The sequence below is a fragment of the Nyctibius grandis genome, chromosome 8 (assembly GCF_013368605.1).
Source record: "Nyctibius grandis isolate bNycGra1 chromosome 8, bNycGra1.pri, whole genome shotgun sequence".
Taxonomy (NCBI): Eukaryota; Metazoa; Chordata; class Aves; order Nyctibiiformes; family Nyctibiidae; genus Nyctibius; species Nyctibius grandis.
Genome location: NC_090665.1, coordinates 48,387,759 through 48,411,202, shown reverse-complemented (window position 1 = coordinate 48,411,202; position 23,444 = coordinate 48,387,759). Strand labels below are relative to the sequence as shown.

Genomic DNA, 23,444 nt, shown 5'->3' with positions numbered 1-23,444 from the left:
CCTGAGAGCTCACACCAGCTGGGCAGGAATAGGAGTTTAATGGACAGTGGCCTTACAGCAAAAATAAGAAGGGGAGTTTATAACAGGGGAGTGATATTTAAGACCAAATGCAAACACCAAATGAAAAGCTTATTTTTTGGTAGTATTTCATACTATTGAGCAACTTCACAGTTATTAAGAAATATTGTTAGAGTAGAAAATTGGTCTGAAACATCTCCTGTGAGGAGCACCGTAAGCTGGCTGAGAATCGCAAATATTTGCTCCAAGCAGAAGAAGAAAAGTTGCAAAAAAAAACCTTCCTGCTCCTGACATCTAAAGGCCCAAGTCTGCAGGTGTCTGTGGGGAAAACGCTCCTGCTCCATCAGCCGGCACCTTGACCCCGCAGACGTGGGCTGCTGGCGGGTACCAGGGACCCCAGAGAAGATCCCTGGGGGAGAGGTGGCTGAGGACACAGTCTAAAGGGACAGGTCCATGCAGGTAACTGAGTTAAAGCCTTTCTGTGCATGCATCACACCTATCTATTATTTGAATGCCTCCTTTATTTATCCTTTTTTTTTTTTTTTACTCAGGTAGATCTGAGAGCTGCTGAGTTAAGGGGTGCCGGTGCTGGGCAGCGCTGGAGGGCTGAGCCCCTTTTCAGGCTCAGCCTGACTCGTGCTGGCCACACGCTCGGGAACGAATCACAGACTGGTTTGGGTTGGAAGGGACCTTAAAGCTCATCCAGTTCCAACCCCCTGCCACGGGCAGGGACACCTTCCACCAGACCAGGTTGCTCCCAGCCCCATCCAACCTGGCCTTGAACATTGCCAGGGAGGGGGCAGCCACAGCTTCTCTGGGCAGCCTGGGCCAGTGTCTGCCAGGCAATTCGCCCCGGAAAGTGTGTAGGACTTTCTCACCTCCCTACCCAGGCCACGGGGGCTGCATCCCAGCACCACCACGCACCCAGAAAATGGGATCCCCCGTTTGTGAGACAGCACAACTGGGAGAAGCTTGGGAGCTTTGGGTTATGTGTTTTTCTGTTTAAAAAGCATTTAAAAACCCAATGCTAATGTAAACATCTTGTCTTTCAAATGAAATATAAAGTAAAATATCTATGTTCTGGTAATATTTACATTATAAAATCCTTATTTTCAGAACTATGACATAGATCTCTTTTGAAAGCATGAGTTTATAACAATTGTACACAGCATGAACCAATTATGCAAAAACTGATTCTTAGGGTTTTGCCCTGTATTCCTACGTCAGAAAGGGGTAGGTTACACAGTTTGTACATATTTCCATTCCAGGGGAAAAATTATTAAGGGAGTTGAGTACTCCAACCAGGAGTACTGGCAAGTTTACTTTCAAAAACTGTGAAGATGTACGAAGTTGCATAACTGAATTGTGCTTTAGCTTCTGTGTTGGTACCTTTTGTGAGCACGCACACAGCTCAACCACCGTATCATGCCTATCTCAGTCTGGGAGTCATCTCAGAACTGAAATATCTCCAGAATTCCTGATTTTCTTTTAAGATGGGCACGGATTTCTGCTTTCTTACATCACTCCAAGCTGCTCCGTGAGCAAGCACCTCCCAACACGCACAGTCCAAGTTTTCCAACGTGAATGCACGAGCCTAATCCTGACCCCATTTGTGGCTGTGAAATTAGCACTATTTGTCATCTTACACATTTCTGAAGTCCACAGCACCCCGTTCAGTGCATGCTCCTATGCTTCTCTGTGCACCTGAACAGCAACTGCATTTAATTTCAAAAAGATCCCTTCTTTTCTCCCCATATCACCAAATCCTCCCGTTAAAACAAGTTCTCCATCGTGGCAGATGCCTCGCCATTAACGCCATGAACGCTCTCAGCACATTGCCAGCAGTAGGCTGAGACTAACTCAGCTGGAAATCAAATGCTGCGTTGGCTCAGGGAAAACGCAGAGGGACAACTTCTCCTGCTCCAGTTTAGCACTTTTATGTGTTTTCCCCATCTCATGAGATAACTACTCCTGATGCCAGGAGCCTGGACAGCACTGGGTGTCCCACCAAGGCTCAGGCTGGGGCTGCGTTCGTTCCCCAATGGTTCTATGGACATGCTTCCCTGCCTAAGTGGTAAAACGAGGCACGGGGAGGGTTGCGTGTCTTTAAAGCGTTTTCTAAACCCACAGGACTTTCAAAAATTGAGGGAAAAGAAGGAAAAAGAGAGCAAAGGAACACAGAAATGCAACCAAAAATCTGGAGGCTGCTCAGAAAACGTGTCCTTAAGCACAGCAATAACTTTTCCAGACAGTGCTGTAAGCTCGGAGTTGCTACCCAGCCTCTCTGCCTGCTTATTTCCTTATCTGCATCTCTGCAAAACATAAGGGCATGGGGCAAAGAAGTGCTCATCGCCTGGGCACGTGCTGCAGGGACTCCTGATGGTTAATCGGTGGCTGTAAGAGAACAAGTGAGGTTTCTTGGAATGGAAATTTGACATAAATACTCTTTAGAGAAGTGACTCTTTTTTTTCTGCTTTTTTTTTGCCTGGAGACTGTATTAGGAATCCAAATTTACAGCAATATTTTTCTGGAGTTAAACCAGCTAAACTTTAAGATAGAGCTTTTTATTCATCACCATGAGGCATACTAAGGACTGAAGAAAAAATAAATCAGCGTGTCGGTTCTACTTCCCTCTCTTTCTGAGGCACCCCCTTCATAACAGCTATCAGTATTGTATTTAAATCGTATATATTGACAAAAATGTAATCTACCTCTGTAAGCATTGTGCCATTCAACAGTACTACTATTAAATTTATATACCACAGTTTAAATTACATCCATTTCATGAATGGTAAAATGCTAAAACTCAAGTGTCTAACTGCCAAAATACAGCCTTACTGGAATGAGTACAATTTACAAATACAATAATTACATTTTAAAACCATTAACAATGTTACATCTAGAAGTAAATACTGTAGGACTGGTCAAGACGGTGTTTTCCAAGGAAAAAAAATGCTGAAAGTTGTCGACACTTCCAACAGAAATGTCCCGAGTGCAGGATTTAGTTCATTTTTCCTTAAACTGTGATTAAAACCCGTTCCACGCACAGCAGTCCTTGGGTATTTTCCATATTATTTTCCACAGACTTGCATAAGCTTCCGTCAGTTATCAGCCAAGTATTTGCCTAGAAATGGGATTGGAAATCAGCTGTGGGGAGGGAGCAGCCCTGGTTCCCAGGGGATGGCCGCCCACCTCCGCCGGCCCCTGGTACCCACGTGCTGCGATGCACGGGCGGCACATGGGAAAATACATGTATTTCTGAGCAGCAATGGGGCAAAAGCTCTTCCTGGAGATCCCCAGACCTTGCCTTCCATGCAGGACCCATGAGCTTATGAGAGCCCACGAAATTCAGGGCTCTCCTAAGCTGTAGCAGGATTTATTTCATGTAAGGGAGCTTTTGCCCCTGTGCTGCCTGCCAGCCCTGTCACGCCGTGCTGTGGTGGCACCTCTGGGCTTGAACAGTCACCGACTATACAGCGAGGGCAGTGCCAGTGGTGCCAGCACAGCTGGGGGGACATCAGGGACGCTGCCATCCCAAAGAGGAGCCGGCAGCGAGGCACCTACCTGCCGCAAACCTCTTCTTGATGAGGGAGAAGCGGTAGCCGGCACCGACGAGCTCGATGTCGCAGCTGGACAGCGTGCTCCCCTCGCTGGTGAACTGCACGGCCAGGGGGGCCGGGGTGCTCGGCCCCTCCGAGAGCTGGAACCGGGCCAGTAGAGACCCCACACCTGCAACGTAAAAGCCCCGCACGAGACCCTTACAAGCCCGGAGAGGCACACCACGCATCCCAGGGCCAGCTTTGCCAGCGAGATGCCCAAAGCGCTGCAAGTGAAGCCCACTCCCACGGTGGTACCAGAGCCAGCAGCATCCCCTGGGGCAGGGGCGCAGAGGTGAACCCCCCCATTGATGTTGAACCCCCATTGATGTTGAGGTGTTGGAGTGAGTCCAGAGGAGGGCGACCAAGCTGGGGAAGGGTCTGGAGGGTCTGACCTACGAGGAACGGCTGAGGGAGCTGGGGGTGTTTAGCCTGGAGAAGAGGAGGCTCAGAGGTGACCTTAGTGCAGTCTACAACTACCTGAAGGGAGGTTGTAGTGGAGTGGGAGTCGGCCTCTTCTCCCAAGCAACTAGTGATAGGACAAGAGGACACAGCCTCAAGCTTCACCAGGGGAGGTTCAGGTTGGCCATTAGGAAGCATTTCTTCTCAGCAAGGGTCATTAGCCATTGGAAGGGGCTGCCCAGGGAGGTGGTGGAGTCACCATCTCTGGAGGGCTTTAAGAAAAGACTGGACATGGCACTTAGTGACCTGGTCTAGTTGCCATGGTGGTGTCAGGGCAATGGTTGGACTCGATGAGCCCAGAGGGCTCTTCCAACCTGATTGATTCTGTGACTCTGTGATTCTGTGATCCTCCCAGCAGATTTTTACTTTTCAGACACCCCAGCGATACGAAGCAGCTGAGCTGCGTGGATGACACACAGAGAAGCCACCCGTGGGAGGCTGCGGTCCCCCCGATGGGGATGCAACGCGGGGCCTCAGCCTTCAAATGCAGAGAGGGCCAATGGAGCAAAGGACTTGGCAAACAGCCGCATCCAAACCCGGTGTGTTAGTACCCTTCCGTGATGCCAAAGCGGCTGGCAAAGCTCTTTGCTCCCGGCTTTAAATAGCATCCTCCCCCGGCGAGCGCCGGCAGGAATGTCTGTGTCTGGGCTTGTGTGCAGGCATGATAAATGGGTCAGTGTCTGATTTAAGTATTCAGAGTTAATAACATGCACATTTGCAGGATTACCTCCATTTTCTGACTTCTGAGAGATATCGGGGATCTTCCACAATATCCTTTGCTGTTCGGCGTTCCTAAAAACACATGAAGAAGAGCATTTCTGTAGGAAACAAGAAGTTATGAAGGAGACATCTGAATTTTGCTAAAGGTCGTGTGGGCTGGGAGAGCAGCTAGATAAAAGTAGCCAAACCACGAAATAAGGGTTGTTATCCTGCTGCCTGCACACATGCGCTCAGCTCTGGCCACTTGCTTGTGGGAATGGTGAGGAAAAAAACAATCAGAGTGGGGTTGCATGCTCCCCCTGCAAGAAGAGGACAGGAATTAGACACTGGAAGGAGCTGCCCAGGGAGGTGGTGGAGTCACCATCTCTGAAGGGGTTTAAGAAAAGCCTGGACATGGCACTTAGTGCCCTGGTCTAGTTGCCATGGTGGTGTCAGGGCAATGGTTGGACTCGATGAGCCCAGAGGGCTCTTCCAACCTGGTTGATTCTGGGATTCTGTGTGACAGGTTTGGGTCCCCAGCGTGTCCCGAGGGTGAGCCCGCTCTGCAGCCAGCAGGCAGGACGGCTGCTTTAGGCAGGGACGTGGCAGAGAACAGCAACCGAGCTCTTTGTCGGGTGAGCGGTGCCTACCAGACAGCAGGAGGAAGCACGGCTTGAAGTTTGGTTACTCCTCCGTCGACGGGGACGAGGAACTGGACGTTGTTTAGAGCTACCGGTGTGGTCATTGCCTCTGTATTGTATTTGTAGTCAATGCGGAGGTCAGTGCTTGCAGGGTCACACCGCCAGCTCACTGCAAGGTTTAATGGAGTAGACTGAATACCCTGGGCAGATACCTTCCAAAATGACAGAAAAAACATTTAGTTTCCGTAGGGGTGAAGGGAGAAATCCCATTTTACAGACGCGGTAATTGCATTTGGTTTCAGAGGAGACAAGACCTCGTATTCGCATAGAAAGTTTGTACTGGGCTCAAAACCAGGCAATCTAGTGACACAGGGAAGGGACTAGGGGGACAGCATGCCCTCAACTCACGTTATCTCCACTCTGCGCTAGGGAAATACCATCTTTTACGTCTATGAGTTACGCACACGTTTTTGGCACAATTTTATCTTACAAAAAAACCCCTACCTGGTATTTGAGCATATCCACATTGTAATAGGTGGCTTGTGGTTTCTGTTCCGATACCTTCTTTAGGTGAGTCATCAGATTTGGCATGTTGACCCAGAACTCCTTGGTGTTGGCGTCACTCTGCGTGTTGTCACTGCACAGAGGGACAATTAACACTTCACGTAAGCTGCCTCAGCAGAAGAAAGCTTTCCTGCAAAGCGTGCAGGGCAGCAGTGCTGGCTGCCAGCTGGGACAGCATTTAATCCCACGTTCAGAGACACATTCCAAAGGAGGGCGACCAAGCTGGTGAAGGGTCTGGAGGGTCTGACCTCCGAGGAACGGCTGAGGGAGCTGGGGGTGTTTAGCCTGGAGAAGAGGAGGCTCAGAGGTGACCTTAGTGCAGTCTACAACTACCTGAAGGGAGGTTGTAGTGCAGTGGGAGTCGGCCTCTTCTCCCAGGCAACCAGCGATAGGACAAGAGGACACAGCCTCAAGCTTGGCCAGGGGAGGTTCAGGTTGGACATTAGGAAGCATTTCTTCTCAGCAAGGGTCATTAGCCATTGGAAGGGGCTGCCCAGGGAGGTGGTGGAGTCACCATCTCTGGAGGGGTTTAAGAAAAGCCTGGACATGGCACTTAGTGCCCTGGTCTAGTTGCCATGGTGGTGTCAGGGCAATGGTTGGACTCGGTGATCCCAGAGGGCTCTTCCAACCTGATCGATTCTGGGATTACATTGCCTCCCTCCCACGCATCGCTGGCTCGTCCTCAGGCACTGCTGGGGAGGCGCAGCAGATGCAACCTGTAGGTCACCTCACTTTGCAAACAGGGGGTCTAACGAGCAGAGCAAGGCACAAAACGAGCAAACCCCATCAAAGCGCTTGCTCCTCTGTGCCGACGCTCCTCTGCCTGGCAAAGGGGCTGCTCTCAGAGGGAGTACTCTGGCAAATAGTTAAGGGTTTGAGAGTTTCCTTCCCAAAATCAGGGCAGGTTTCCAAGGAAGATACTTCAGGCCATGTGTTTTTTGCAAAGCACCCTACTTGTCTGGAAACCCACCTCCCTTTGGGACGCTGGCGAGGCGGGGGCTTACCAGCAGAGGAGCTGGGGGTTTGGCAGGACGTGCTCCAGTCTGTTGTAGTTCAGCACGCGGAAGGTGAGCACCGCCGGAGCGGGGTTGTTGGCAAAGTGTCGGGTGATGCCCGCTGGAAACGACAGCACCATCTCCCCCGTGATCTTCACGATACACCTGCAGCGCCGGACACGGAGGCCGAGGGGGGGAGGAAACGGAGGGCTCAAAATGCAGCAGGAGGGGAGGGTGTGCAGCAGGGACCCTCCGGTGACAGCCCCCCACTTCCCACCCGCCGCGATGGGGGAACGAGCCTCTTATGGTCCTAAACCAGAAGGAGCTCAAACAGCAGCAAAGGCTGGCAGCCTGCTAGGGATGGGGACTGATGCACATGGGGATGCCCCGGGAGCATCCCAACCCTGGACCCCCGCCTGGCGCACTCACTGACATCCCAGCACACAGCGCTGAGCCCAGAGCACCTCCTTTCCTCCCTCTCCATCCCTCGAGGTGCTCACCAAAGCCTCGACAGCACCCCAAGCCTGTCCCAACCCCGTCTCGACACCCAGACCCCGTCGGTCAGCACCTACTTGTTGGGGTCGGCCCCTTTGAAGTACGCGTTGACTGTTTCCGTGAAGGCGGCGGCGACGGGCAGGGTGTCCTGTGCCCCCATGGTGAGGGGGCTGGGTCCTCGCGACGAGCCTGCAACAGAGGAAAACCCTCCACTTCTTACGTGCAGAGAGAAACAGCACCTCTCCCCCCCCGGGCAGGGGCGAGGGGGTGCTCACCAGGATCCCCAGCCTAACTTTATGGGCACGTATTACAGAAAAGTCCCCCAGGCTTTGGACGAACCCCAACCCGCGGGGATGCTGCACTCCCTGGCACACTCCCCTCTCCTGCCTGGCACATCTGCAAATCATCATCAATCTGGAACCACAGAGGAGAACGTGGGACTCTGGGTGCCAAAGCTGAAGCGATTTCCACCGTTTCTGTAGGTGATTAAAAAAAAAAAGAGGAAAAGTTTGCTGTGGTCATGCTGTGCGTCCGTGGACGCCAGCCAGGCTCTGAGATAATTCCACCCTGCATGGTCACACACAGGTTTCCCTTTGCTGGCCAGGAATGCCTGTCTCTGAAAACCCTTTGAGGATGAAACCAGGCGTACACCAGGAGCTCCAGGCATGCTGGAAACCCTACGTGGGAGCAATGTCCCTCTCCCCTTGCCTGCTGCAAACAGGAGAGCAAGTGGGGGCTGTTGGCACGGCAAAGCTCTCGCCTCTCCCCTGGGGAGCTTGCTGAAAGATCAGCCTGGCGTTAGAGCCCGAGGTGCTGATCCCCTTGGCACCCAAAAAGTCCTGAGAGGTCACCACCCCTGCCCTGGCACTGCCACTTCACCCTCATCTATCCTTCTGCAACGCAACCTTTTTTTTTTTTTTTTTTAACATCACAGTCTGTACATCTGGTTAAGCACAAGGATTATTTTGCCCCAAACAAGCTAAAAAGGAATGGTGAAGGTCTCCAGAGGGGCAGCTCACCCGGGGACCCCAACACCCCCTTACTCTGCCACCTTCATTCACAGGGGATGAATCAGGGAGGTGACAGGGGTTGTTATTGTGATGGACTATAAGGTCCTGGCTTGCTGCTGCGAATTTTATGTGAATAAATAATAGGGGTTGGGTGGAGGAATTCAGGATTCGTAACATCTCCTGGGGAAAGCACTTCTGTCACTTAAATTACGCTTTGAGTTTTGATATAGTAATTGTGAAATAATGTGGCATTTGCAGATGAAGGTTCCTCACGCTTCACAAACGCATCGGTGCGGGCAGCGCGTCAACGTATGAAACCCAAGTTGCTCTCTCCTAGAAGCACAGATGAGCCCCTCCAGCGCTGGTGTTTTCCCTTCATATGACTAACGTAGCCTAAAAGGGTGTAAAAAATTAATGTGGCCACGCGTCTCCCTCTTGGTCACACGTCTTAAGAGACTCAGGGGAGTCACTGGGTTGCAGGCAGGGGACGGGCAGATCGAGCATCTCACCCGCACACGCAGACCCATCGCCACACGCACGCTAATCACCCTAATGACCCCAGGGAGGCTGTGTGCCTCCCCACGCCGTCGTCTGCTTTTGAGGACACCGCCCCGAGCTATGCATCAGGCAAATGTCCCGTGAAGAGCAGACCCTTCATGGCAGTGCCAGCCGTGCGTGAAGGCACAGGCAGCTCCCCGAGGCCACTGATGATGGTCGCAGCCCCGCTGCAGTACCTGGCTGTGTGGCGGAGGGGACATGCAGGGTCACAGGGCAGCACCACGGACTGCCAGGGGAACACCTTGTTTAATAAAGTCTTCCCGTAGACACCACTGGTGGGTTCTCAGAAAGCGCAGAGAGCACATCCCCGCTCTCCACACCCAGAGCGACAACCCCCCCAGAACATCAAATCCAGCTGAACACGGTGGGATATTCTCATCGCATCCAGCCAGGATGAGATTCACAAGCATCGATGCCAACTGGCTGTAGGGGGTGATGGCTGGAGGTACCACCCAGCAGAGAACAGAGATGAGATTCACAAGCATCGATGCCGACTGGCTGTAGGGGGTGAGGGCTGAAGGTACCACCCAGCAGAGAACATGAGGCTTCTCTCAGCGGGGAAGGAGAGAGGAAGGTGTTTAGCTCTCCAGCAGCAGCAAACCCGTGATCCTTGGCAATATAATCGTTATTCTTTGGGAGAGGGAAAAAAATGACCCTCCCAAACACACACACTCCGACTGCAGCGGGGGCTAGCCCAGACACTGCGCCAGGGCATCGACCAAGACTTCTTCATTCTCCAGAATGAAAAGTCATATATACAAGAATAAACCAGCTGGTCTCATGTATCTCTATCACCAGGCTCAGCTGGCCTTTGAAAATCCAGGTTCATTTCAACAGCAACAAAACCTCCTCCACGTTTCTAAGCTGACTTTGAATAAAAACCACGTGGGTATAATTGACATTCAGGGTTCTTGGTTCCCTCCACTCATCCCCCATAAACCCATATATTTTTCTCTTAATGGCTTCAGAGACTAAACAGCTTTTTAAACAAAAACTTTCATGTAAGGAGTATATTCTCTCTATTTTAAGCCCTGAAATTCTTTTCCAGAACCTTGAGAGACAAGCCTAGTTAAAGCACATACCGTGACACGCCTCCGCCAGAAACCTGGCTTTTCAGTGACAGTCTTTCCACACACCAACAAACTACCCCACGTTCTGCAAATACACGGATCTTCACAAAAAAAAAAACCCAAACCCAGAAACAAAAGATCGTTTCTCTTCTGGCATTTCATGCCCCGAGTTACATACGCCAAACTCAGCAGATCTCCTTTCCCTTCCCTAGAGATGAGCATCAAAGTTTAGCTTTCTTTTTTGTAAGTTGGACTCAAAGATTTAGGGATAGATCAGGAAATACGGTGTGTTAAAGAGAGATCACAGAGTCAATGAGGTTGGAAGAGCCCTCTGGGATCATCGAGTCCAACCATTGCCCTGACACCACCATGGCAACTAGACCAGGGCACTAAGTGCCATGTCCAGGCTTTTCTTAAACCCCTCCAGAGATGGTGACTCTACCACCTCCCTGGGCAGCCCCTTACAATGGCTAATGACCCTTGCTGAGAAGAAATGCTTCCTAATGTCCAACCTGAACCTCCTCTGATAGCTCCTTCCCGGGACAGGGGACGAGCCTGGAGCCAGCGCCACGCTCCTGCAGCCCTGTTGCTGTGCCAAGCCATGCTGCTACAGGGCTCAGCCAGGAGCAGGGGACAAACCCCCCCTGCTCCGGACCATTCACACTGCCCTAACAAAGCACAAGAATTCAAAAGTACCGTTCCAAAACATTCACACACAAACCCACAAGAAAACCCCCAAACCCTAGACATGCTCGCAGTGCTGGACCGAGCAAGGGGAGGAGCGGACGCAGAGCAGGGGAGGCAGCGGGGATGCGCAGTGCCAGGGCACATATGTGAGGGATAACGTCTGAACGCGGCTGGCACAGCCCTCGCCAGCCCCTGTCCCTGTCCCTGCCACGTGTGGCTCTTTCCCCAGCTCCGGACAGGCAGGTGGCACCGGGGAAAGGAAACCCAGGGAGGGGTTTTTGCTGGAAACAGCAAAACTGCAGTGAGGATCGGGAGGAAGCAGGTCCTCCCTGGTCCCCTCCCAGGTCTAAGCTGGGAGCTGCCATCGGAGCGGGGACCGTCAGAGTGGGGACCACAGGGCCCGGCCACTGAGGCCGATTAAAAGGCAAGAAGGCAGGAAAGGAGCAGCCAACCCCCCTGGTCACCACCACCTCCATCCCTGCCTTCTGCTGCTGCCGCAGCATCACGGTCACCAACACGGGCTGTGCTCCGTGAACACACGCAGCCCGTGCTCAGTGGCCAGGCAGCGCAGTCCCGGGCCACCCGGTTCTTTGCTGGAGGGGACACACTTGGATCACACGCTTCAGGGAAAGCGAGACCCTCAGGAGCCGTGCCCCAGGCCGGCACCATCCCCAGTGCTGCCTGCAAGGACCACAACAGCTTCAAATCCCAGAATCAATCAGGTTGGAAGAGCCCTCTGGGATCATCGAGTCCAACCATTGCCCTGACACCACCATGGCAACTAGACCATGGCACTAAGTGCCATGTCCAGGCTTTTCTTAAACCCCTCCAGAGATGGTGACTCCACCACCTCCCTGGGCAGCCCCTTCCAATGGCTAATGACCCTTGCTGAGAAGAAATGCTTCCTGATGTCCAACCTGACCCTCCCCTGGCGAAGCTTGAGGCTGTGTCCTCTTGTCCTATCGCTGGTTGCCTGGGAGAAGAGGCCGACTCCCACTCCACTACAACCTCCCTTCAGGTAGTTGTAGACTGCAAAGCGCTGCCGTCGGGTTTTAAAGCACCTATTCCTGCTGCTAGCAAACCTCCCTGCCTCTCTTTAAAAATATTGGCACGGTGTCTGTGAGATGAGGCTTCCTCCAAAGCCTTGGGGCTGGCCATGCAGGCACTTGTGCCTCTGCCCTCTCCGAGCTGTGATGCTGCTCAAAGCAGCTGCCACCAGCCCTGAAAGCAGCTCTCCTCCCCCTGCATCCTCCCCGTCAACGAGGGACCCCAAAACCCACAATGCCTCCGCCCAGCCGCCCAGCACCACAGCCTGGTGGCAGAGCACCCGGTGCCCTTTGGTTTTTAATTAACCACCCTGTGCCGCAGCCCGCTCAGGGTAACGAGCAGCTCGCGAGGGAGAGTAGAAAGAAGCCCTGGTTGACAGAGTCAAGTTCCTCGGCAGTGCAAGCGGTTTCGCTCTCTGGTTTTCACCGCAGTCTCGGTACAAGAATATTCTTTTGGGTTTTGGTTTGTTTTTTTTTAATAAATAAATGGGAAAATGGATGATCGGGACAAGTGGCACCAATCAAATCAAAATTATTCTGGTTGAACTTGCGATGTCGTCTAAGCAGCCATAGCATTTCCCACGGAAAGGCGGACTGGAGCCTTTGAAGGAAACCCCGGGAGCCGGAGAGCAAGAGCAAGGGGAGCGGGTCGTTACCGGGTGTGCTATGCACCACTTACCTTCGAAAGTCAAATAAAACTTTCCTCTGTCAAACCAAACGAGGGAAGGCTGTTCATTCTCTGTGTGGCCGGGAGTTGAAGCGGGATGGGCAAGGTTAAGGAGAGGGAGAGAGAAGGACACAGTGTGAGTCACAGAGCAGGTCATTTATCTCGCTACGGGGAGGGGGCGAGGCGCTGCAAGCCGTTCACGTGCAAGGAGAGGGGAGGTTTTAACTCTGGGTTTGGCTGAGGAAACAGAAAGCAGAAAGCAAAGCCATGGAAGCCCAGATGGAAGAGGACTTTTGCCTGCTCGGTAACGATTTTGGGGGGGGTTCTCTTTTTTTGTCTGGAGTAGAAGAGGCTTCTCGGCTCACGCGCTCCATCAGCGCGCTCTAACGTGCCTTATCCTCTTTGCCTCTGCCATGCTCTGGCAGCAGCAGCGAGCGATTCCCCAGCAGGACGCTGCGACCGCGGGCCACGCTGGCACGCAAAATGAGTGACAATAAGACGTAGGTATTTTCTGTTGCGTTTCAGGACATAAAACTTGCAGGTAAACAGACACACGCACACAGAGTAGGAGCTGCCGAGCTGGGATTTTTCCTTTCCCCGTACAAGCACCAGCTCCCTGCACTCAAAAGCCACGTTAGACACCAGGTACCATTGAAATAAGTAGGAGTAGGGGGGAAAAAAGGTATTTTAAGCTGTTAAATTAACCCTTTGGCATTCAGGAGGTGATAGCCTTTCACCTCACAGTCCTTTTTGTCACTAAGAAACTGTCACGCGAGGTGCTGGGAGCGGGGGGTGCCGGGGCTGGGGCACTCGGGGTGCCCGCAGCCGGAGGTCTCCAAAGCCCCCTGCCAGTACAGCAGCCTTGCAAACACGGGCAGTTTGGCAATAAAAGCATCATTTTCTGGTGACACAAGCAGGAGAAACGCAAAGGAAAGGGGAAAAAAGGATGAAAACAGGAATCCCAACTGAAATCGAGTAGCGCAAAAAAAGACAGAGGAGGATTTTAACGAGAAAAATAGCAGAAGGGGCACTGACAGAGAAATAACAGCTTCTTTCTTGGCAATAAATTATTCACACTGCACATGCAACCACAACGAAAGCAAACCAGACCAGCACGGAGGACAAATACACGAAATAACTCTTCCACGTGCTCTTGGACAAGCTCCGTCGGACTTTGCCACGGGAAACAAGAGACAGAGCGGGTGGCGGAGATGAACCCAGGCAAGCTGAGGGCTGTGGGCAGCCCCAGCCTGGCTGGGTGTCCCAGCCCCACGCCAGTCCCATGGGGACCTCCTGTGGTCCCCGACCCGCTGCCATGCCCACAGCCCTGCCCACGCAGCCCTGCTCCCGGCCCTCCTCTGCCCTGCACACCTTCCACCTTCTCTTGTCCTCTTTCTGCGTGACAAGGAATTAGAAGTGCTCTCTCTGTGTGGATGCTCACCCAGCACTGGAGCCCACCCTTGTCCCAGCCGCCTTGGTGGGGACAACGGGGAGATGCTTGGGTGTTCCCAGGGTGGCCCCCAAACCCCGTCTGCCCCTGCCTGCCCCCCGTCCGGCCAAATCCAAAACCAAATCTTGGTTTGTGTGGAGCTGGAAGTGCCACACCTGCAATCTGGGGGTGCTTCTCCTGGCTGCCCCGGTCAGCGTCCCCCTGCCGAGGGGTGACCCAAGAGCCCTGATTTCGGCTCGCTCTCAAGGAAAGCCCCTGTGGAGGGGGTGGGAGCACAACAGTGGGCACAGCTTCTCGCACCCACCTCAGCCCCCGCTGCTCAGGGGGGGTGGGTAGGTCATTAAAAACATCAAGCAGCCTTTTTTGTTCACAAAAATATAAGTGTTAGAAAGAAAAAAAAAAAAATTTTAAATCATGAGCCCAAGGGACTCATGACCTGCCAAGCCCACAGGACCAGCACGCAGCCCCATCTCACAACCACTTCTCCCAGCATCCTGAAGCCCCCGCGACCATCCCTGTCCCCAGCCTGGCTGCTCCCCTCCACCAAACCATGTTTACCACCGTGGCCCCGGGCACCCCACGGTCACCATGCCCGCAGGCACCAGCCGAGGCCACCGCCAGCGGCTCGCAGCCAAGGCTGCAGGATGGCAGGCACGGACAGGGCCGACAGCCGACACACCGGGGACGCTCAGGGCTGGCTGGCCCTGGCTCGAGGTGCGTTATTTTTCAGCAGCATGCCGTGACGGTGACCAACAGCCGGCAAACAGGCACAAGCACCTACGACACCGCGAGAGCGAAGCAAACAACAGGATGGAGACGCAGGTTGGGGACTCAGGGAAACCTACAGGGAGGGCTCGGGTGGCCACCGGCACCACGGGGATGGCCCCCACCACCCCATCGTCTCCCAGCCATCAGAGACACTGTTGGGGTGGCGATGCTGCCGCTCCCCATGGCTCGTAAGGTGACAGCGGGTTGGAGATGCTGCAGCCAGGACCACGGCTGAGCACCCATGAATAGGTTTGGGTTTTTGGAGGGTTGGGGTTTCAGCTCCCTCCGCAGAGCCCCGCTGCCAGCCTGCGCCAGCGATGGCCTGCCAAGCTCCTTCCCCGCCACGCAAACCAGGCGTGCTCGTCACAAAAAACACAGAAAGGAAAGATAAAAGAAGGAGAGGGGGGTTCCTGGTATGGATGGAGCTGCGGGGAGCAGTGGGGCAGCTGGGGGGGATGGCAGGGGAGGGACACGGAGGGGGGAGGCACGGGGGGACCCGGCACGCGGAGCCTGGGAGCTGCCAGCCAGACTGTACTTGCATTTCTTGTCTCAGGCCCTGGGGGCACCAGGGGGGGTTGGCAAAACCCATGTTTCTCAGGACATTCCCCCACAATACAACTGCAGCGCTTTGTTCTGGTCTAGGACATGTCAAGCTCACGGTCTGGAAGAGCTTTTTCCAAGACCCTGTTTCCCTGCTACCACTTTAAGGGGAAAAGTGAATTTAAGACACTCAGAAAGATTTAATATTAATTTTCTCCTGGATCACAACGTCTGGCTTCCAGCCCCCTCCCCTCCAGGGTACAAGCACCCCCACAAAAAAAAAAGCTTATTTTGACCCAATTTACAGACCACAAGCATATTTTATATTATATTTCACGTGGTGATAACCTCTACCTTCACCAAACATTCACTTTTCACAACATTTAGAGCTGCCACAAAGAAAGCTTCCCTAGCAGCATCGCTTTCCTGCTCCACCACACCCCCCTCCAATCCCTTTTTGCATTTAAAAACCTGATGAAAATTAACGAACGTGATCCCAAAGAACAATCTAGCAAACAAAAAAAAAGGTTTCAGGAATTTTTTAAGGACGTTTAGAGGTAGGAAAGGTGAAAGAACAGCAGAGCTGTATGTTTTTACCGACGGTGGGAGTGGTGGCTGCGCTCAGGGAATTGGTGGAAGATATGGAAGAAGTACTTTCAGCACGGGCTAAAGGTGCTATCGGAGGAGGGCTGGAGGAGTGGATAGGAGGGCTAAAAGGCCTGGACTGTAGAAAAACATAAAATAACAAAAGGTTAAGGAAAATATGCACATTTGCATCAACCAAACAGAAGCTTTTGCCTGAATGCACAACCCTCCACGGCGTTGGTGCCAAACGGAGCGACTTGAGCTCTTTTAGTGCCAACAGCATTTTAGGCTAGACCCAGAGAAGTGGCAGATGATTCCCACCACCCTGTGGGTCTGGGTGTTTGATGACCCCATCTGCACCAAGCACAGGAGCTCTGGGGGCACAGGGTGGGTTTAATGCACCCGGCATTGGGAAGGGAGTGATGCCCACCACGTGCCAACTCACTTGGGAGCAGTTCATCAGCTCCTTATGGATCATTTGGGGATTATTTTATATCCATAACATCTATCCAAAAATTCTCTACAACTTACCTGAAGCAGCCCAGGGTGGTGGAGCAGATCCTGGCAGCCTAGTTGGTGCGGTACAGCAGTAGGGAGCCCCACCAAAGACTGCCGGGCACCCCCGAGCCAGGCACCCTTCCCGGGATGGCCAGACCCACGCTGCTTTACCCCTGGGCACGGCCGGACCCTTCTCGTGGGCACACTCCCTTTTCACACCCATTTGCTGTGACTGTGAACCCCCCTCACCCGTGGCTGGCATCACAGGGGGTGTGCACAGCCGTTTTCCACGTGTAATTTGTCTCGGTGAACAAATTATAGAAAACTCCCAACAGCCCAGGCAGCACCTGCGGGTTACTCGCTCTTAAGGACTTAATCTGTCTCACTGGATTAAGACCAAAGCAAAGCAGACCCACCGTGCCCCCCACCCGCGCACGCCACGCTCCCAGCAGTGAACATACCACGTCGGCGACGGCGGGCTTGCCGGGGGGCAGCTTGGGCCGGGAGGGGGGCCGGGGCGGCGGCGGTGGTGGGGTGCCGCAGGAGGCCAGCGGCGTGCCGGGGCGAGCCGGGGACGAGGAACCTGCAAGGAAGAGGAGAGGTGAGCATGCTGCAGGCTGGCCCCACGGCTGCCCCCTCCCCAGAGCCCTGCGCCCACCCGCACCCCGGCTCAGAGTGAAGGCTTCTCCCCCAGAAGCTGGCGTGGGTGCCCACGCACGTCCTGCACGAGCTCCCCTCCATCATTGCTCCCCAGAGCTTTCCGGGATGGCTGATGCTGATGTGTTTCTCGCAGGAGCTGCCCATCTGATATTAGGAAACGTTTCTTCTCAGCAAGGGTCATCAGCCATTGGAAGGGGCTGCCCAGGGAGGTGGTGGAGTCACCATCTCTGGAGGGGTTTAAGAAAAGCCTGGACATGGCACTTAGTGCCCTGGTCTAGTTGCCATGGTGGTGTCAGGGCAATGGTTGGACTCGATGATCCCAGAGGGCTCTTCCAACCTGGCTGATTGATTCTGTGATCTGCACTGGGTACCGCTGTGCAAAATTGGTATCATCAGAGGAGCCTTATGGCTTTACCTGAAAACCAGCAACGTGGGCAGGAGAAAAATAATGTGCTGAGAATGAGTTTAATGATGCTGGTGCCACAGCTCCCAGGGCTCCACGGGCTCACAGCCGGAGAGCAGAGTCAGTTCCCCCACCACAGGAGTGAGGGGCAAAGCTTTGTCCAAGGGAAGAAGGGTGGAAGAGCAAGGTCATGGGATTTGCTGGGAGCACAAAGCGTTTCCCAACCCTCTGGAAGAGTTTCAGAGAGCAAGAGGGTGCTGGCGTTGGGGTTCACGCGGTCCCCGGCGGCTGCTGCCCTGCTGCGAAGGGGGACTTTTTGCAATCAAATAGAAATTTTAGCAGATGCTTAAGAGGACAACCAGCAGACTATTTTCTCCACATACAGAAATTCCTTCCAGGGTAAGTTCAGCAGTAACTGGACAGAGTTTTGCAGGCCGGCGGAGCTGGTATTTGCCACCAGCCTCCCTGGAGCACAGCAGCACGTACTGCTCACGGAGACAATACGATGATGCATTTAGCTTTGTTGTTCCTTCTAGCTCAGGTTAAGGAGGTATCAAAGCTAGAAATGAGACTCAGATATAAATGTCAGAGGGCTAAGACAAGAGCTGGGCTTGTTTAAAGAGAGCAGCTCCTGGCCCTTCACTTGTGCCCCTCTGAAATTCAAGCTGTTTCTATTTAGAAGCCTAACTTGGGAACCAAAGCTTGAAGTTTTCCTTCCTTATCCCAACAAAAGCCTGACACAACAGGAATTATTCAGGGGAAGGAACCAGCACTGAACAAGTATCACAAGATGGAGACTTCGAGGGTGCATTTTGTCCCAGCTCCTTCCAGCCCCTGACTGGGGTTTCTCCATCCATCCCTGCACGTGGAGCGGCCGTCGTGTCCCAGTCCTGCGGGTCCCCGCTCACGCACCACAGGTGCTCAGTTGGCTTCAGAGTGGGGAGCGATGGAGGAACAAACTTGCTGTTTCCTCCTGAGAAGTCCCAGCTCCAACCAGTGCGACTAGAACCTGGATGCTGCAGCCCCCCGGTCCCACACAGACCCCCGCCCACCCCGCAGTCACCACAGAAAAGCCACCACCACTGAAGCGAAGCCACACTCACAGCGACAGCCACGCTCGGAGGGACACCCCCAGCAGCCCCCCACACTCCACCCCCCCGAGGTGGCAAACCCCCAAAGCAGATGACACAGCTTTTGAGCTCACGTGAGGCTGGTGACAGTGCCAACGCACCCACCATCTCCCACCACCCCCTGCATGGGTGGGGGTGCCTGCAAGGCTCTCAGAAATAACTTCTCATGGGTGCAGGACGGCTGGTGGGGACGAGGATTTGCACATCGCGGCTGTGCTGGTACAATAAGTGCCCTGGGGTCAGCCTCGAATGACACAGTCAGGTTGCACCTTCTCAAGTGCTGTGGGAGAGCTTGTGTAAGCTGACAAGCTCGTTTGCCCTCGTGGGCACACAGGCATTTATAATTCAGCAGGTGAAGCCAGGCAGCCAGCACATGGCAGACACACCTATCAGGTTCTGCCCTTGTGACGAGGGTCACCCTGGAAGCCATTGTCCACACCGAGAGGGACCAAGCACCATTCAGACCTGTGCCACCTCTGAGCTGCGAGTTATTTGGTCTCAGCAGCCTGGGGGTGACCATATGTGGTGACCTGTCTGCCTTCAACCGATTTAAACCCCCCATGGTTCTGAGGCTTGCTCAAGATTATTTGCCTGAAATATTTCCACCTATGTTCACTCTGAAGCCTACTGAGGACAGAGACACAACAGTGGCAAAATCCTATGCCGAATTTTGCATCGGGGGGTTATGTGAGTAGCAGAGGTGGGAAGGGTGGCTCAGGGGAGCTTTGGGGAAAGGCTGTCAGACCCATCAGACACGCAGCAAGGAACGGGGGAGAGGACACAGGAGGCTGAGGACAGACGCTGGACGTGAAAGCATGAGACGGCCAGGTGGGAGCGCGGGCGCCAGGCACAGGCACAACCAGGCGGGAGGGGACGGCGATGCGGTCACGGCCACACCAAAGCACACCCAACGCCACGGGACGTACCGCTGGGGCTTCCCGTGCTGCTGCTGGCGCCCGGTCCGGGGGAGGAGACCACCGTGCGGTAGGTGGGCGGCGGGGGGGGAGGCGGCGTCGCCCTCTGTCCCGGCCCAAACTCTTTGGGAGAGGCGACAGGCTCCAGGTTATCATCCTTAAGGTGCTCAGAAACCTTCTTGGGAACCTCTTCCAGGTGGAGCGGTGAGGGGAGCGGGCGGGAGGGCTCGGCCGCTGCGGCGTCGGCCGGGCTGCCCGCCGGCGGGGACCCCGCTTTTTCCCGGGGCGTCAACTCCGGAGTTGCGTTTTCCGGGGATTGATCGGAAAAATTGACCCATTTGTCTTCTGCGTTAGCAGCAGCAGACTTGGGGGAGAGCACGGGGCCAAAAATGCTGTCCACGTCATTGATGGAGGGACGTTTGTCACGTCTGAGCTCTGCTGCTGCCTGGTCCCCTCCTGTGGTCAGAGGAGTCGAGTTTACACTTAGCATTAACCGAGGGAGTCGCACTAGTGGCTACAGGGCTCTACATCAGCTGCTTGCTAGAGGAGATGCTTTAAAAGCATCTTTTCTTATAAGCTGCCGGCGAATACAATTCATGTGCGAGGAAGTTTCTACAGTGCAATGAGTAATGAACCACACTGGGTTGAAACACACACACGGGACGAGAGAGAACATGCACCACGAGCCCAGCCTGCGCCCGCCTCCTCCAGCATTTCACACCCAGGTGTCCCGTACCCTCCCCAAAATACTGAAATAATCCCAAGTGTAGAAATAACATCGTTATCATCACTGAATTATCAGCAAATAATAAACTTATGCACTCAGCCTGGTAAGCTAAAGCTCTCTTGCACACTCTGCTATATATTTATGTACACATATGTATAATTATATATATTTATACATTTATATATAAATATATATATATATTTTTATATATATATATCACATTGGCGCTGGACATGCAGTGCAGAAAAGCAGACGGGGTGTGTGTATTTCAGTCGCAAGCAGCAGCAGATAAAAGCAGTTTAGGGCTCTGCTCACTCCCTGAGCTACCACCCACCAGCGTGGGTCACACCTGAACGCCGAGGCAGGATTCATCAGCCAGATGCTCCGCACCCAGAGGAGGGAGATCCTCCATCCTTCCTTTCCTACCCTGTTCTCTTGCATTTCTCCTCCCCGAGGGCTGGGGAGCTGGCAGCTCCCCGACATGGGGAAGGCTGCCCACTCCGGAGTGACTCCGTTTCGCACGGACTGAGCAGAGGGGTGAGGTGAGGACCAGCACCTACAGCCACGTCCACCCTACCAAAACTAACGTGCCCTCCGGGGTCCTCGTGTCAACATCCCAGCAGGGAGAGCCTTCTGTGGGCGCTACGTTGGGGGGAATTAAATGTAATTTTGCTAAAACAGAAGAAAATAGAGCTCTGCCACTTGCTTTACTCGATGCACAGGCTGAAGCGTGCAGCAAGCCAGACCCCAGCGAATGAACCATCACACGTGGCTGGGTGTTGCGTTTACTTGTGTGTAGGTGGACACTCTGCCAGTGTGGCTGTTTAAGTAAGTAGAAAAATCAAGATATGGGAGCACGAATGAAATATTGATGGACAGAGCAGGGCATTTCTCCGCGGCGGTGTTTGTAATGCCCCGAGGTGCTGTGTGTGCACGTGTCCATAGAGCATCCCTGTCCAAAGCCCCCCAGACCCGCAGCTCCAGCAGACAGCACCCTGCCAGCAACATGAATTATATCCTTATAAGCACTTTCTGTCCTCAACATCTTTCAGTCCCTCCCTTCATCCTCTCCTTTGCTCCAGGTACCGTCTCCTTCTCCCTCCACAGCCCCAGGCAGCCCATACCCCATTATTTCATGGGCACAGACTGCGCAGTGCAGCTTTGGGCAGTAACAGCACTCTGGTTAACCCAAATTTTGAGCAGGACTTTAAGGTTAGTGTTGCATTTCATTTCTAAAAGCGACTGATATCAAAGGTGGGGGGGAGAGCACATTAATTTCACCCAGGCAACACTGGCTCGAGGGTCAAAGGCATCTTTGCCCCGCTTCTACAGCGTCACCCTGACTGCAGCATCCCCTGGAGCACCACGAACGCAGGGAAAGAGGATGCAAAAGGGACAAATCCGGGTCCAAAACGTATCCCCGGGGACCCAGCCCCCAGTGCAGCCCCCGCGGGCTCGGGATCAGCCCGGGGCTGTGCGATGGCACACGAGGAGGTGTTACCTATTCTCTTACCTATTCCCACGGTCAGAGGGGAGCCGGTGCGCGGCGGCGTGGCCGGGATGTTTTTCGGTGGGAGCGGTGGAGGTGCTGCAAAACAGAGCAGAGAGAGGGGAAAAAGTCAGTGGTTTTACTGGGAAAGGGGGACCTGGCAGCGTGCTGGGGTGGCTGCTGGGCGAGCAGGAGCATCCCCGACAAGCAGCCCCTGGTAGCCTTTTTTATTGGGTTTTAGGGTTTGGTTTGTTTTTTTTTTTTTTTTTTTCCATTTTTAAATCTTAGATTGTACTCATGTTTTAAAACCTGAATTAACATTTTAATTAAAACCTGTGGCCTCTGAGGCACATCTGCCTCCGCGGTTCTCATGTGCCCATCCCACATGGATCCAGGAAGAGGAATGTCATGGCCAACTAACCCAGAACGCCGTGGCCAACTAACCCAGCACCGCTTTACAGGGGCATTTTTGCAAGTCAGGTGTAAATAGCATCCGAGCTCCAACCTCCTGGAGGAGCAGCCCGCGAGGCACCGTGGCTGCGGCTCGGCACCACGAAGCAACCGTTCCAACCACAAGTGTCACAGTTCCTTGCAAGCTTGAGACGCAGCCAGAGGTTGCCTTGACCTTGGCACATCGGCACCAGCAGCACCAGGGCTGGGGGGGTGGGTTTAGCATGAAATAGATTGTGCTAATAGCTGGTGAGGGGACATGCATCATCTCTCCCACCCTGGGTACCATCCATCCCATTCCATCCCAATCAAACCCCTGTCTTTCCTCCACCCTAACGCAGCCAGAGTCAAGCCAGGGAAAGAAAAACCCCTCTAAATTTCCACGGGATTAAAATATTACAGAATTGCACAGTGCAGGAGGTTGGATGAGGAAAAGTAAAATATTTTATTTGATTTCTATGTATATATTAATTTTTTTGGGGTTGATAATCTGCACAGTCACTTACTTCCAGTTGGAAAAGGTCTTGGTAGCTTTGGGGACTCTACGCTTGCGTTGATGGGCTGGACCGACCCCCATATCTCAGGCTGATCTAGAGGAGCTGAAAAACCAAAACCAAGTAAATACATGTGCAAGGGCATGGATAAAACTGTTTTCTTACAAATACCAACACACACAGATGAAATGCATTCATCAGAGGCTTGTGAAGAGAAGAAACTAAACAGTGACAGAAACCTCTCGTTAATTAAAGACAGGGGGGTTTCTGTAATGTTAGATAATTACAAGCTTGCCTGATTTCTAAACAGGTCATGCAATTAGTTTGATGCTCATGCTGCTTGACAAACAAAACAATGCCATTTACGTCTTCGGAGCCTCATTACATTAAGTGAAACATTGCATTAATTGCAGAAATTGTCTGGAATTCCAGGATACACAGGAAAAAAAACAGGTATCACAATGAAAAAATCCAATTATATTCACAGATAAAAAACCAACACCCTCTTCTATCTCATTTAAACTTTTTGCACTGCTTTTCTTAGCTTATGTGTCGAGAACTGCACGCAAACTTAGTTTTGATTAAAAGAATTAACCGGCATCGTTAATTATGAGGCATAACCAGGCTCCAAGTGGCAGCGGCCATAATTGACTTAAACACCTGCCCTGTTTCCATATAACCCATATAAACCCCAACCCCACACTGCCTGTAATGCCACTACCTGCCCTTTGCAATCAGCTTTAACTTCATTTTCCCCCCCTTTAAGAGGGGGCTGCCCCGCTTGCTGGCAGAGACAGGTGCCACGAGCCGTCCCCAGGGCACAGCATG

At 53.2% G+C, this 23,444-nt stretch overlaps 1 protein-coding gene across 1 annotated transcript in view; it reads right to left on the bottom strand.

Moving 5' to 3' along the window:
• Window positions 1–3,119: 3,119 nt before the first annotated feature.
• The window catches only part of SGIP1 (SH3GL interacting endocytic adaptor 1), a 46,732-nt gene continuing 26,407 nt past the window's right edge, over window positions 3,120–23,444 (bottom strand). The window contains exons 13-25 of the mRNA XM_068405997.1: window positions 22,629–22,721; window positions 21,697–21,771; window positions 19,469–19,912; window positions 16,811–16,932; window positions 15,864–15,990; window positions 12,521–12,580; window positions 7,548–7,659; window positions 6,985–7,140; window positions 5,921–6,053; window positions 5,426–5,628; window positions 4,804–4,868; window positions 3,583–3,747; window positions 3,120–3,142 (exon numbers count right to left, since the gene is read on the bottom strand). Coding sequence (XP_068262098.1) covers window positions 3,120–3,142; window positions 3,583–3,747; window positions 4,804–4,868; window positions 5,426–5,628; window positions 5,921–6,053; window positions 6,985–7,140; window positions 7,548–7,659; window positions 12,521–12,580; window positions 15,864–15,990; window positions 16,811–16,932; window positions 19,469–19,912; window positions 21,697–21,771; window positions 22,629–22,721 — 1,778 coding nt within the window. The remainder of the gene's footprint in view (window positions 3,143–3,582; window positions 3,748–4,803; window positions 4,869–5,425; window positions 5,629–5,920; window positions 6,054–6,984; window positions 7,141–7,547; window positions 7,660–12,520; window positions 12,581–15,863; window positions 15,991–16,810; window positions 16,933–19,468; window positions 19,913–21,696; window positions 21,772–22,628; window positions 22,722–23,444) is intronic.